The sequence below is a fragment of the Gymnodraco acuticeps genome, unplaced genomic scaffold, assembly GCF_902827175.1.
Source record: "Gymnodraco acuticeps unplaced genomic scaffold, fGymAcu1.1, whole genome shotgun sequence".
Classification (NCBI taxonomy): Eukaryota; Metazoa; Chordata; class Actinopteri; order Perciformes; family Bathydraconidae; genus Gymnodraco; species Gymnodraco acuticeps.
Genome location: NW_022990172.1, coordinates 1,347,140 through 1,362,530, shown reverse-complemented (window position 1 = coordinate 1,362,530; position 15,391 = coordinate 1,347,140). Strand labels below are relative to the sequence as shown.

Genomic DNA, 15,391 nt, shown 5'->3' with positions numbered 1-15,391 from the left:
AGACTCAGGACCAGATTTATCCCTTTTATTATTGTGATAGATCGGGAACAGTCAGTGGGGAAGTCAGTGCGAACATTCTGTTATTCCAACCTACTGTACAATAAAGAACGGGTAACGTGAAACCGAATCCAGGCCCAGAACTGTCTCAGCTGCAAACGCCAGAGGAGTTTAGAACGAAAGACGGATTACGTCTTTTTCACCTTAATGTTCGCAGCATGATTAATAAGATGGACTCCATCAGAATATGGGCCGATTCGACTGACTCTGATATCATTGTCCTTTCTGAGACGTGGCTCAAAAAGTCGATTACAAATGATATGATAAATATAAAAGATTACAATGTCTTTAGAACAGACCGTGTGGGAAAAGGGGGCGGGGTTGCGATTTATGTTAAAAACCATTTAGACTGCACCTGCATCGAATCCCTAACAAAACCAAAATGCTTTGAACTCTCTGTAATTAAACTATCGCTCCCAAGTGGTTCAGACATTATAGTGGTCGGATGCTACCGCCTGCCCGCTGCCTCAAGCGAAGCCACGAATATACTCTCCAATCTTCTCCATAACTGGACTAAATCCGAGATGGTTTTACTCGGAGACCTAAACTGGGACTGGCAAACGGATTTACAAAACTCTTTCAAGGACACTTGTGACTGTCTCTGTTTGGTGCAACTAGTTAACTCGCCAACTCGGTTAAACCAAAAAGATTTAGAGAAGTCCACTTTGATTGATGTTATTCTTACAAACGCACCTCACCGTTTCTCCGCAGTAGGCACGTTTTGTAATGATATAAGCGACCACTGCGCAATTGCTTGTGTGAGAACCTGTAAGATCCCTAAAGGAAAGCCACGTTTCATTCACAAGAGGCGATTCAAACATTTCGATGAGCAGGCGTTTCTACATGATGTTTTTAATAGTGATTTACACATTGTTTCACTTATGACCGATGTTGAGTTAGCATGGAATTATTTTAAATCCACCTTCTTGGCTATATGTGACAAGCATGCTCCTTTTAGGACATCTAGGATAAGCGGTAAAGACAACCCCTGGTTTAATGATTCTATATCCTCTCTCATTCGACAGAGAGACACTGCCTGGGCTAAAGCAAAGAAATCGAATATTCCATTAGATTGGAATCTGTATAGGACATTAAGAAACAAATGCACTAAGCTGATTAAAGACTCTAAATGTGCCTACTATCTTAATGCAATACATGACAATTTGAATAACCCTGCAAAGTTTTGGAAACTTGTTAAATCCTCCTCAGGTTCTATCACTCCAAACAGCCTTCCTGATCTCTTAAGGGTAAATCAGAGTGAAATCAAGGGCAAAATGGATATTGCAGACAGCTTTAATAATTATTTTATTTCTGCTGGCTCAATCTTTGATTCTAGCAACTCAGGGATGATTGCTGCAGAAGGAGAGCCAGGTCCTCCGCCACTTGACCCTGATCAACTGTTCACCTTTGCCCCCATCTTGACCTCTCAGGTTCACAAAGCTTTAATGAGCCTAGATGTAAAGAAATCTTCAGGCCCAGACAAGATAGAGCCGTTCTTCTTCAAAGTTGCTGCAGGTCTGATTGCAGAACCCATAACCTCTATTTTGAATCTCAGTCTTTGTGCTGGTGAATTGCCTAGCTCCTGGAAGTTATTATTATCGCCCTATTTCCAGACTGTCTGTAATGGCCAAAGTCTTTGAATCTCTTGTAAACGAACAACTGAAAAAGTTTCTAACTGACCATAATATTCTTAACGAGTCTCAGTCAGGCTTCAGATCAGGCCATAGTACTACTTCAGCGGCTATGCTAGTCTCAAATGACATAATTGAAGCACTAGACAAGAAAAAACACTGTGCAGCATTGTTTGTTGATCTGTCTAAAGCTTTTGATTCTGTGCATTGCTACTGCAGAGGCTTGGCTGCATAGGTCTTGGCAAAATGGCTTTGAGCTGGTTTAAAAACTATCTATCTGAAAGAACTCAGTGTGTCTCAGTAGAAGATTATACCTCAGCTGCTCTTACTGTAAACAAAGGTGTTCCACAAGGTTCTATTTTGGCCCCTGTCTTATTCTCCATCTTTATAAATGAACTAGGAAATGGGATAAACCCAGCACGGTTTCATTTATACGCCGATGATACAGTTGTTTACACAGTGGCTTCCTCTTTAACCCAGGCCATAGAGCTTCTACAGGATGCTTTTAATACACTGCAACACTCCTTGCTAAGGCTAAGACTGGTCCTTAATGCAAAAAAGACCAAGTACATGACCTTCTCTCGCTCTCGAGCTAATACAGCTGTCCCTCCGATTCTGACACTGGAAGGGACATGCCTTGACAAAGTAGCATCCTACAAATATCTGGGCATATGGATTGATGAAAAGATGGCCTTTGATGTTCATATTGGGAACCTACTGAGAAAACTTAGACCTAAACTGGGCTTTTTCTTCCGTTTAAAGAAATGTTTCCCGTCTGAAGCCAGGAAGAGAATTGTGCAGAGTTCCTTTCTGTCTGTATTAGACTATGGCGATGTGATCTATATGCATGCTCCTTCCTCCCTGCTTAAAAAGCTGGATTCTGCGTACCATACTGCTATACGTTTTGTAACGGGTGCAGGCTCTCGCACCCACCACTGCACTTTGTATCAATCCCTAGGATGGTCCTCTCTGTACCAAAGAAGACAATCACACATGTTGATTTTTATCCTTAAGTCATTGCTAGGTAAGCTGCCCTTATATATCTCCAGACTTCTGTCCTTTTATACTTGCTTTTTTAATACCAGACGAGCAGCAAATGGGATGCTTTTAAATGTTCCTTTGATGCAGTCAGAGCTTGGTAAAGCTGCATTCTCCCACTATGCTCCCTTTTTATGGAATACGCTGCAAGTAAAACTTTGTCGAGAGGCACTTCCTACTGTAAATGCTTTTAAAGGTATGCTACGATTAGCCCTTCATGAAACATGTAACTGTTTTACCTGATGCTATTGCTGATGTGATTATGCTTCTTGCCACTGCACAAATGGCCTTCTGTATTTATATTTGAATTGTATGTTTTTTGTTTAATGCCCTTGTTTTATGTTGAAACTTGTTGTGTGCCGTGTTGGTCAGGACTCCCTGGAAGAAGAGATCTTGTATCTCAATGGGACATTCCTGGATAAATAAAGGATAAATAAAATAAAAGAAAGAAAAGCGGCAGGATGTGATTGGAGATGGATGACAATTTCAGACTAAATATGTTTGGTTTGGAAACTTCTGAAATAAAACATATGCTGTGCTTCTTCCTAATCTTGCTGCTGCCCCCTTCAGGTTGAACGTGAGAATGTCTCCCTGATGACCAGTCTGCAGGAGTCCCAGAGTCAGCTTCAACACACCCAGGGTGCCCTGACCGAGCAGCATGAGAAGTCCCTCCGCCTGAACCAAAGAGTCACTGTCCTTCGCCGCCTGAATCGCAGGGCCCGCCTACACCATGAAGCCCCTGCTTGTGCCCCCTCTCAGCTCCACCCTGAGGCCCTGGTGGAGCTGGACAAAGATGAAGAGGAGGCTGAAGAGGAAGGAGGGACTGAGGAGGATAGGAGTGAGACACTAAACAAAAGTCAGGTATTTTCTTACCAGACGCCAGGACTGGAGATTCTGCAGTGCAAGTACCGTGTGGCTGTGACAGAGGTGGTGGAGCTCAAGGCGGAGGTGAAATGTCTCCGTGATCGACTGGCTCAGGGTGTGGAGGCGGCAGGGGAGGAGAAACCAAGGCGAAACAGTCTGCAGAAGCTGGACAGGCAGGTCAACACGTTGGAGAAGAACTGCCGGGAGGGACGTGAGAAGGTAACCACCTCGTACTGATGGTGTCTGTTTGACTAGAATGACAGATAGCTACAGAGGTTTCATTCCTTCTCCCCTTTCCTCAGATTTCTAGCCTGGAGTTGGAGTTGCGGGCAGCTCAGTCAGCAGCCAGCGAGAGTCGGGGTGCGTTGAACGCAGCTCAAGATGAGTTGGTGATTCTCAGTGAGGAGCTCGCCCAGCTCTACCACCACGTCTGTCTGTGCAACAACGAGACGCCCAACCGTATCGTGCTGGACTACTACAGGTCTGACTGCTGTCTTATTGGTCGAACATATGCAGCATCAAGGAGTGAAGCGAAAGTTATTGAATCAAGGCCCAATATGGGGACCTTGCATTTAAGGGAGGGCCACTTGTTACATCTTGTAGCCCATTCCAGCCTTGTCTACGGTCTTGTCCCTGAGGTCCTTAGACAGCTCTTTAGTCTTGCCCATGGTGGAGAGGTTGGAATCTGATTGATTGATTGATTCTGTGGACAGGTGTCTTTTATACAGGTAACACAGTTGATATTATAAGTACTTTCTTAAAGGAAAAGGACTTATTTAACCGTTCTGTCGGAGCCAGAATTCTTGTTGGTTGCAAGGCGATCAAATACTTTCCCACAGTTAAATACAAATCAATTTGTATCTTTTATATAATGTCAATTTCTGGATTTTGATATTCTTACTCTCACTGTTAAAATAAACCTACCATTACAATTATAGTCTGTTTGTATCTTTGTAAGTGGGCAAACTTACAAAATCTGCATTTATAATTATGAATCTACACAGTGAAGTTTCATGGGTAAAACAAACTAAATCTCGCTTTCTTTCTTTCAGACAAGGCAGAGGGCTCCGGGGCCTCAGTGCCACTCTTAAAGCCATGTCTGCTGACAACAGCAAAGTTCTCCTCACACCACGCCTCGCCAGGCGGCTGGCCGCTGTCGCTTCATCCACCCTGACTCCCGGGGAGTCGCGTAGCCCCTCGCAGTCTCCATCCAAGGAGCCTTTATCTAGGGAAGGTGGCGGGGAGGAGAAGGGAAAGGGGGGCCTCCTGGAGCCACCTGAGCAGAGCCTGCCGCCCTGCACACCTCCAACCCGCTCACCTAGCATCAGTGCCTCTTCATCAAGTTCCTCATCATCCTCGCCTGCCCTGGACCCAGCTGGTGAGCTGCGCAGGGAGCCCATGAACATATACAACCTCAACGCCATCATCAAAGACCAGGTAGAACAGTGTTCTCATTTCGTTGTCTCCTCTACTCTCTTCAACCTTTCTTCTATGAATCTTACCTCCTCTTGTCCTCATCTCCTCCCCCAGGTGAAGCACCTGCAGCGGGCAGTAGACACGTCTCTGCAGCTGTCCAGACAGAGAGCTGCAGCCAGAGAGCTGGCACCTCTGATGGACAAGGACAAGGAGGTCTGCATGGAGGAGATCCTGAAGCTCAAGTCTTTGCTCAGCACCAAGAGAGAGCAGATCGCCACCCTCAGACTGGTACTCAGGGCCAACAAACAGGTGAGACGTGTGACTACGGAATGTGAAAAAAGTGGCAATGTGTCCAAACTGTGAAAAAAGAAGCACCACATTAGTGTGACTACTGCTAGAACCTACGAACCTATGATCAGAATATGATTTGGAAAGCAAAAATGTTTTCCTTAAAACCTGCACTAGGAACAAAAACATAGGCATCTAGTGATGCTACAACATAATGTTAATACCAAGCTATAGACATACAATGTTAAAACATGTGTTACTGAAGTCTTGTTAATTGAAGTGAGTTATGTAAGCGTTTCCCATGATAAAATGAACACACAAAGTCTTTACTTGCAGCTGTCTTGATTATGATGCTTAGCTTACAGGTCGAAATTCCTACCTAAAGACATTATGCTAAATGAAGGTTGCATGCCCCAAAACATTGCGATGAAGTGAGTTGTTCTTTATTTCTATGCATCTACAACCTAAGCCAAGGATTTTGACATTTGCCTTTTACAAGAAAGGAACATCCAAGATGTATTTTATCAGTTTAAAAAAGCAGTGTTAGGTATAAAACGCCTTTAGGAAATGAGTTCAGCAGATTATAGTCCGTTTACTGGCCTTCCATGCCCATCAACCAATAAGGTTGAATGAGGACATGGCTGTCCTAAACCTTTCTGCTAATGCTATTAGCTTCTATTTCTTGTTTTATATGATTTCTCTCCAAGGAATGCGTGCATCAGTTTTTCAATACAGAGGAAATCAAGCTAATCGTACATACCATACATACAATAAAACAAAAGTACTGTACCAATTTGGATTCACACAGAGTGCAAACTATAAAAACAATTACACTAGCACAATGATTCATCCTGTACACGTTTCATGAGTCATTTCCTGTACTAAAAACTCACTGGAAAATCTGTTGTTGTTAGCAGTAACTGCATTATGCATTGCTATTTGGGCGTGGCACTTTTAAAAGAAGTACGTTTTTTGTTCTATGTATAAAGATATTGACATGGTCTAGTCTTCCTATAGTTCAATGTGATAGTGGGAAGTAGAAACGGAGGTTAGGAAAGGGAAATCATAACATGAGAATTTATGATGTGTGTGTGTTTACCCAGACGGCTGAAGGGGCTCTGTCCAACTTGAAGAGTAAGTATGAGGCGGAGAAAACCATGGTGAGGGACACCATGACGAGGCTGAGGAACGAGCTGAAGGCCTTGAAGGAAGATGCCGCCACTTTCTCATCTCTGCGCGCCATGTTTGCCACCAGGTCAGAGACGAAACAGAACAAGTCAACAACTCAAAAGTAGATTAACCATCTCAGATAAATGTGAAGAATTTTACTTGCAATGATGAAGCCACAGAGCAAGTCCCCATTAACTGAGTGACCAGAAAATGATTAATTCTGCATTAGTTATATTGTAAGGACTGCTCCAGTAATATTAGAGAAATCACAAATTGCTCTTTTTTCTCATATCAGTTCTTTAGGATCTCAGAGTACCAACTTGTGTAAACGACATTCTCTCTCAATCCAACAAAAAAACGTTTTAATCTTAGAAAAGGGTTGACTAATAAGATTAATAAAATGAGAGGGTAACTATAAAGCTACGGCTAACCACTGGCTAGCTTAGCTTAGTTTAGCACTGATACTGAAAGCAGCTGACAATTTGAAGGTATCAAATGTGCCTACCAGCACATATAACTGTGTGTTTGTACAGTATGTGAAGCGTATTCCCAATTTTGTGGCTTCTTTTCCCCCCTGTTTGTGTTTTCTCCGTCTGAACCGTGTTCAACCTGCTAACACCCTGCTGTCTTCAGGTGCGATGAGTATGTTACCCAGCTGGATGACATGCAGATGCAGCTGGCTGCGGCAGAGGATGAGAAGAAGACTTTGAACTCCCTCCTGCGCATGGCTATCCAGCAGAAACTGGCCCTCACCCAGCGCCTGGAGGATTTGGCTTTCGATCAAGAGCAGACCCACCAAACCCGCGGGGGGCGGCTGCACCGCATCAAGACCAGCACCCCCAAAGTAAGTCCCTCGGCCTCTTCTTCGGCATCCAACCTAGCCCAAGGCTCCACTTCCGCTATGACCCCTGTCAGACCTTCCCTTTCCAACCTTCTTAGCTCTACGTCAATTCTCCCTGATGACCCCACTCTGCCCCTTAGTCCATCTGTGGTCAGTGCGGCACTTGCTTCAGCTCTCACCTCCCCCACATCACATTTTCACACTTGCAGTCCGTCATCACCGGCCGGCGCCTCATTGGTTAGCCCTCTAGCGCCAGAGAGCCCCCCGTGTCTGGAGGCCCCCTCCTCTCCCTCGCCGCGGACCCCGCCCTCAACCTCTCTGAAGCTGGCTCACTCCCAGTGGACCATGGGGGTGCGGACGTTTGTGGTTGACTCCCACAGTATCAGTGTCAACATCACCCCCAATCTGTCCCATAGTCCGGGCCCCTCCAGACACATCACCCCAGACTCTTTTAGCTCTTCCCCATCCACCACAACAACCAGGCCCACCCAACCAGGATCGGGCCCCTCTTCCCCCTACCGCTCGCCTATTTTGGGGCTCAGGCGCTCCACATGGAGCCCCTCACCCCGAACTCGGCCATTGTCCAGCCTGACGCGCTCTTCTGTCCTCTACGCTCCTTCCTCACCCTCCCCTTACTCTTCCTCTCACTCCCCATCTCCCAGCTATTCCTCTGCCTACTACGGCTCTTCTTCTTCTGTTTTCACCCCCTCTCGCTCCTACCTCGCCTCTGGCACCACCAACTCCTACGGCCACTCCACCAGCTACACGCCCCTCTACCCAAGACACTACAGTTCTTACCGGCCCCGGCACTAACCCCTTAATAAATCCTTTGAGCCTTTTGAAGGCTTCTCGACTAGACTCCTTATTGACATTAAAAAACTGCAACTCCCATCATCCTTCTCTTTCTGTCACCTGAGAGAATGGGCGCTCACAGAGAGGAGGACAAAGTGGTTTCCTGTTTCCCCGTTCCTTTTTTCCTGTGCCTAAGCTTTGGCCAATGGGTTCTGAATGTTCAGTGACTTTGCTCAGGGATTTGACAAATGGAGCACAAGAGGCCCCACCTTCCTTCTATTACGAGACTGCTGATTGGTCCACAGGAGGACTTTAATAGAGACTTTTTATAATGAGAGTTTTTAGGCATCAAGTTCTTCAGATTGAAGTGACACATGCATGATTTAAGCGCAGAGACATTCAGACACTGACTGGACATTTGGAGGACACTTTCATAAGTTTGAATGAAGGCCATGACATATTGAATAGCGTCCTCTATATTCAATATAATATCCACCGAGTCTGTATACACAAACACTGTAAACCACATGTCTTTTAAGCAAGCATTCTCCTTGGATGCCCAACGATTCAGTATGATTCAAACAAATGAAGTTGCAAGTGAACGCCACAAATCAAAGGAAAAAGTGTTTACACCAGTTACAAATGGCCACACTTAAAGGTCTGTTGTCGTTTTTAGAGTTAGAAAATGTATCGTACGCAGCACCCCTGAAAGCCAACGATGCAACAAGAAATGTGTTTGAAGCATAATGACTCCTTGAGTGTTCCCAGCTTTGACCTCACTTTATAATCTCTCTTTCACAAAAACACATATACACACTTGTATGATGACAGTTGTGGACAAGGCTTGATGGACTAGTCGTTGATACATGTTTGTCATGGTGGGCATTGCTTTCTAAGTGCACCTCAATGAGTATTCTTTATTTCTTGTCCATCTCTAGCACCACCAAGCGGTTTGTTCTTATATAGCCATGTACTCAGCTATGCATGTTCACGTTTGGATGCTCTTACTGTAGGCTTCCTCCCCCTTCCAAATAAAAAACTAACGGATAGAGGTGCAGGCTGTATGGAAGGTCATGGCAGGGAAGAAGTTACAAGATGGAGGAAGGAGAGCACTCAAACATGGCATAAGACCAGTCAGCCTAATATCTTCTCATGGTACAGAAAAACATTTTGACTTGGAGTTAGGTATGGGAAGTTTCTCAAGAAGCTGATGTTCTCTTCACCTCGTTTTTTTTTTTTAACTTGCCTTAAGTTTATGACTAATTAAAAAGGTACTTCTAATGTTACTCTTTCCAAAAACATCACACTAAAGAGGACATTCTCCAATATTGCACTAGGGCTGCTCGATTATGGCAAAAATCATAATCTCGATTATGTGGGTCAATAATTGATATCACGATTATTAAAAACGATTATCCATTTACTTAGAAAACATTTATTGAACTTTTTTTTTTTAACAGTATGTTTTTAACAGTTGATTACCCTGAACGTTAAGTAAAATCGTTTTATTTCGATTATGTTGTTTTCATAATCGTTGCAAGCCAAAATCGTAATTGCGATTAATTGAGCAGCCTTACATTGCACCAATAAGTTAGTTAGTCCCAAGCAAGACGTAAATCCCAACCTACTACATCAGTTAGGATTCGAGCATTAATGTATTTTTGAGTAACCATAACCTGAAAGGGGAATTTAATCAACAAGTAATTTAATGTCAATTGATTCAAAGTATTTCCACACACCAAATTATTTTGTATCTTTATGACATGACTATTATGACTCCCCATCATGGCTGACTTAGAGTTATACTAGTAAACTCACAATGTAGCACCGTTATGCCTCCGAGGCCATCTGCAGAGGTTCAGTGACACAGAATGAATGTATTCAGGATTAAGTCTTGGTAACGGCACTGCACCAAACTCAGGGAACGTGACACACCTTATTCAACCTATAATGAGTCAACAACCAAACCAGAATGACTACAAAACGTATGATGTTGTTAACTAGTCTAGTTAAAGGTGTTTTACATCTTACCTAGTCTGGCAAGAAGATTGTTATTCATTGTATCTCTTTGTCCAGTACAGAGACCGTTCTGGGGTTTGTGGATTCACAATTGAGGTTCCCTTTGACCTGAGTTGACGGCAATTCATTTCCTAAAAGTATTTTTGTTGTACTTTTAACTGCTGGCTAACATATGTGAGGCATATGAGTTTAGCACACATGATACCGTATTCCCTGTGTCTGTGTGTGCCTTACAAAACCGATTATACAGCACCTACACAGTGTAGCCTAATAACAAATGACTGTCTGAAACCAAAACCTTTTTAAAGTGCTTCCTTTATTTATGTTTTCCTGCAGGCTTAAATGCTGTCTTTTTGTGTATTTGTTTTTGGCCTGGATTGCTTTTAATGAGGTTGGATAATGACTCATCAAAGTCAGATAATGCTTGTAACTGTCAGAAGATTTTTTCTTTCTGGGTCTGAGAATACAGATTCCTGCCTTTCACTTTTCTGCAATGTACACCTTGCTTTCCCCGCCCTTAGAATCACTGCAAACCTTGATTGTCACTTTTTTCTCTCTAGATCTAGTAACTCAGACTATCACAGTTGTCTGTTGAACACTGACTCTTTGAACACTGTAAATGGATGCATCCTCTTGCCTTTAACATACACATTTTTGATATGCAAAAGGGGGAAAACACTAATTTGACAGGCACCTTTATTTTCAAGATTTCTGATTGGCTCCTTTGAAAGTTGTATTTGCCGTGGTAGGCCCATATCTTGCCTGTATTGTATGTTAAACCATTAAAGCTCTATGTCTGCGATCATATTTCTTAATGAGTTAATGGCATTTAAGCAAAACAACTATTTGCATTAATGTACTGCTTTTTCATCACTGACATTGTGAAAGATGTCAAATGTTTTAGACACACAGTGTTGGATTGTTCGTTCACATCCCTGTCTGATCTTTACTGCACTCGAGCTGATCCATTTCTTTGAAGTAGTTAAAACCCTAACAAAACATGCTTGTTTAGAGCAAGCAGAATGTTTCTCTTGAACCACTTATCCAAACACTCAACACAACACTTCCTTTGATCCTGAGCAGTACACACATAAGATAACACCTGGGATTGACCCTAACCCTAACCCTAAAGGTTTTTATGATTTTAAATGATGAAAAGTATTGAATATTTATTATGGTACTTATCCAACTAATTATACCAAATAACGTACATAAAGCTCCATATTCACTTGAAAAATGTGTTACTCAATAGTATACTACAATGTCAATGTATTTCTATCGTACATTTACCGGACAGAGGTTAAAGGGATTTCAAAGTGGACTCTAATAGAAGGAACAATAGCGGTGTGGGTGTAATATGTATTTTGATTACGGTATAAAAAGGAAACCAGTTTGATCTCCTCTCTGTGATACCCTTTCTCTGTCTAAACACACACAACATACACAAAGACATCTCCCTGTTCTACGCCAACATACCAATCTCAATCAAGTGAACGTTAACATTTCAATAACTGCTTTGAGCTTACTGGGTGTTCTTAAAGGCACTAACTTTATTTCAGTGAAATGGAAAGAGTTTTTCCCATACAGGCAAAGCAACAGAGCTAGTTTTCAGAGAAAAATTAACTTGTTGACTGGGTTGGACTTTAATGGCCCAAGATTACACTTATTCTGTCACTTATTATCTTTAGAAATGGAAAGAGCCGGTGCTAACCACCCAAGAAAACTTTTGATACTAACTTTGTAAAAGCCACACGGGTTGGCCTGCAGAAACTGAAGCAGTGCTCAAAAAGTTTTGCATCAATGGAAGAAAAATTGGTTTCATGTGTTAAGATGTGGTTGGATTTGGGGCCATGAGAGCTTTACAAAACGTAAAATGTATATATAAAAATTGAAGTCTAATTACCTGGACTTCATTTATTTAATGCTTTTACAACTGAGTTCAGCTTTCACACACACATCCATACAAAACACTAACATTCTCACACACTCATTCACAGTTGGCTAGGCCATTAGGAGCAATTTGGGTTTAGTATCTTGCCAAAGGACACTTGGATCTACAGTAGTTCTCTTCACCAACTGGTTTAGCAGTTTAATTATATTTAATAACAACCAGACAGCTAAATGTAATACAACTTAAAGTGTCCGATGTCTGTTTACTTTCTGACCACTTTCAATGATACATAACAGGTATTTTAAAGCCTTATATTTACTGTAAATATCTACATAATTACATTGTGTCTCATATTTTGTGAGTTTGTAATTATGGGTTCAAGAGCATACAGTAAAAAAAAGAAAAGAAAGAAAAGCAACTACATTTGAATTTCTATCAGAATGTCATATTCAAATAGCCTTAATAATATGTGGGTAAGTGTTAGGTCCATGATTCCCCCCCCTTTGGAAAAGCCTTTATGATCCCGCATGATGATATCAGTTAATAAGGCGTGTTTGTGCCGTATCTATCTAACAGTGTCAGTCTCTTACAGATCGTCAGTAGGCTTCTGCCACAGTGCCGTTCCTCGTACCCCCCCCACAGCTGAGGGTTTGAGCCTCCTCAGCTCCTTTCACAGGTAAAAGCAACCTCACAGTCACACAGCAGTTTTGGATAAAGGGAAAACATGGATGTTAATCAATACTGACAATTTGTAAAGGCATTTGTGTTCCCTAGAAGCACACGGCAGCTCCATTTGCAACAAAACAAGGACAAATACCATTAACATTACACTCCGATCACCAAAGGCAATGTATTCAAGACCTTTCAGCGTTATTTTGGGTTAAGCTCCATTTGGGCTTTTACGATTGACTAGTGCACAAAAGAATGCTTCAGTCTAATCTAATATAGAACCCTGAATCTGTTAATACGCAGTATAGGTCTGTCTATTCTTCTATTACCTTCCTAAAATAAGGGCTGTTGTTAATACAAGCTGACAAGATTTTCTTTTACGACATAATATACATCAGTAAATAACCCACTCTGCAATATCCAAAGCTTGTGAGTGTCATAGAAAACGGTGGTTAGCTAGGTGGCTAAATCAGACTAAATTAAACACTCCAAACATTAGCCACCTTTAGCTTAGCGCTGGTGACGTGAACTCATGCGACCATCATGTAGTTAATTATTGCATTCATGGTTCAACTATTAAAAAAGTGGTGTTAATATGTGGAGAATTTATTGCCTGTAATATTCCAAAATAGAAAAATCCCATTGCTTTTAATCAAGTGAGCCCCTGCAATGGTAACTTCCTCGTCGTCCTACAAAAACAAAAAACACTGCACCACTCTTTTAGGGTCTATGCACAGAATGGACTCCTATGTTTTACATTAAATGTCATCCATGATCTCTACTTCTCGCTCTCTTGTTCTAGTGCGTGGACCCTCTTGGATCACTGACCCAGGGTCCGCCCACCATGAGTGCCTACTGTCAGGATCCCTCTGCTGCCTCTGGGTCCTCCGTCTCTGTATTACACAACATCTGACCCCTGATCTGTGACACTGTTTGTCCAAAACACTCGGCCAACAATCTTTCTAGAGGACCTTGCCCAGCTTAAAAAAAACATCCCACGATGCCTCTTTTGGGAGTGCCTGGCTCACATTGTTTTTATGAAGCAGAAATGACCCTTGCTACTGCCAGTAATGAAAATACTGACTTTTGCTAGAACTGCTGTTCTTTTCTTTCCACAATCAATTCCTCTATAATTTGTCGCCTGCAGTGTTTACTATGTGTGTCATCATATCTGTGTATAAAACACTACGGCACCATACAAATATGTTCACCCTTGTTTGCATTTGATAACGCATGCGCAGCTAGAGGTTCTCCCTTCGATGCTTCAGAATGTTCTGCTGATATATGTAAAGCACTATTCTGCATTTTCATGTTTTCGCCCCCCCATTTCATTCATGTGTAATTCCTACACAAGTCTGCAAGGAAAAAACCCTTAAAGATAAGCACAAACTAAAGCAAAGCATTCCTAAAACGTGTTGTGTGTGACTGTTAACATCATATCAAAAGCTGAGAGTATGTCAGTGTTCAACATGCCCTTTTTGTGTCGTTGACAATGCTTGGATGTAACGTGAGACTTTAAGTCACAAAGAAAAGGGACATTTGATTGTTTTTTTCCCTCTGATGTCACAAGACTGAAAATGCACATGTGAAGAAGACATGTATCAGCATTAATAAGCAATATTGTTGTAATGTGTTTGTTTTTCTGACATTTTCCCTATAGCCTGCCTTTGAAATCAGAAATAAACCACTCATGCACATTTCTTTCCTTCCTGTTCTATAGTCAAAGACTGTTTCAGGGGAGTTGGTGATATCGTCACTGTGTTACTGAAGGTCCCCTATTATGCAAAATCCACTTTTTCATGTCTTTTCTACAGAAACATGTGTCCCCTCTGTGTAAAGAGATTCTGGAAGTTTCAGGAAAAAGGATTAGCTGAAAATGAGCTGATCAGACTTTGGCCACTTTATGATGTCATAACGATTTTTTGGCCTGTGTAACCATTAGCCAATCACCAACCAATGCTGACAGGGACTACCAGTTATTTTGTTAACAGTTCTTCTTTAAATCACAATCAAGGACAAAAGTTGCAGCAACAGCTCCGTTTCATTTTCTACAGACATTATCCACTTACCAACAAGTCTGCAGTTCAACCCAAGCTCCTTTAATACCTCATTCACACCAACGGTGTTTCAGTGCCGGTTCGGAGCTGGAGCTTGAAAAGCACCGGGTTTTCCTCTTCACACCGCAGCGGAGCAGCCTCTTAGCTCCGGAATCCGGTTCGTTTCAAGCACCAAAAAATTGTCCGGCCAGAGCAAAATCACCACATACGTCACGCTTACGTCGAGGCGGAGGCGGGGGCAGAGACAGATCAACTCCTGAACAACAACAAAAAGCCCGCGTTTTATCCAGTTTGTACACAACGATGGAGAAACTTAACAAGAGTTTCAGTGTTTCTGCCATACTGTATAAAAAGGTTTCTGCTCACGGTGAAGCAACGTGTCTGCGTGTTAAGGTGGAACCTGAGCATTCACGTTGATCACCTCTCATTATAAATCTATAAAACAATAAATATTCAACTTTACTTCACGTTGTAGTGCCGAGAGATAGGGAGTCGGAGGCGGTGCAATGGAGGTACAAAGCTTGCTTTAATGAGCAGCAGAAATGTAGATGTTGTTGGGTCGCAGCCCGGGACGACAAGAGAAAGAGCCAGGAGGGCACACAACATATAAAGGTAACCACATATATGTCCGTGTGGAAACAATACCCCCAACTCTAGT

The 15,391-nt window shown here is 42.4% G+C and overlaps 1 protein-coding gene across 3 annotated transcripts in view; it reads left to right on the top strand.

The window, feature by feature from the left end:
- Positions 1-14,376, top strand: part of LOC117547126 (protein bicaudal D homolog 1-like) — a 37,889-nt gene extending 23,513 nt beyond the window's left edge. The window contains exons 6-13 of one of the 3 annotated variants that reach the window (XM_034217636.1): positions 3,297-3,809; positions 3,893-4,071; positions 4,643-5,027; positions 5,121-5,315; positions 6,398-6,549; positions 7,098-7,308; positions 12,600-12,683; positions 13,479-14,376. In XM_034217636.1, the coding sequence (XP_034073527.1) occupies positions 3,297-3,809; positions 3,893-4,071; positions 4,643-5,027; positions 5,121-5,315; positions 6,398-6,549; positions 7,098-7,308; positions 12,600-12,653 (1,689 nt within the window). In that variant the 3' untranslated portion in view covers positions 12,654-12,683; positions 13,479-14,376. The other 2 variants (XM_034217635.1, XM_034217633.1) reach the window with 2 other exon arrangements.
- The last annotated feature ends 1,015 nt before the right edge of the window (positions 14,377-15,391 follow it).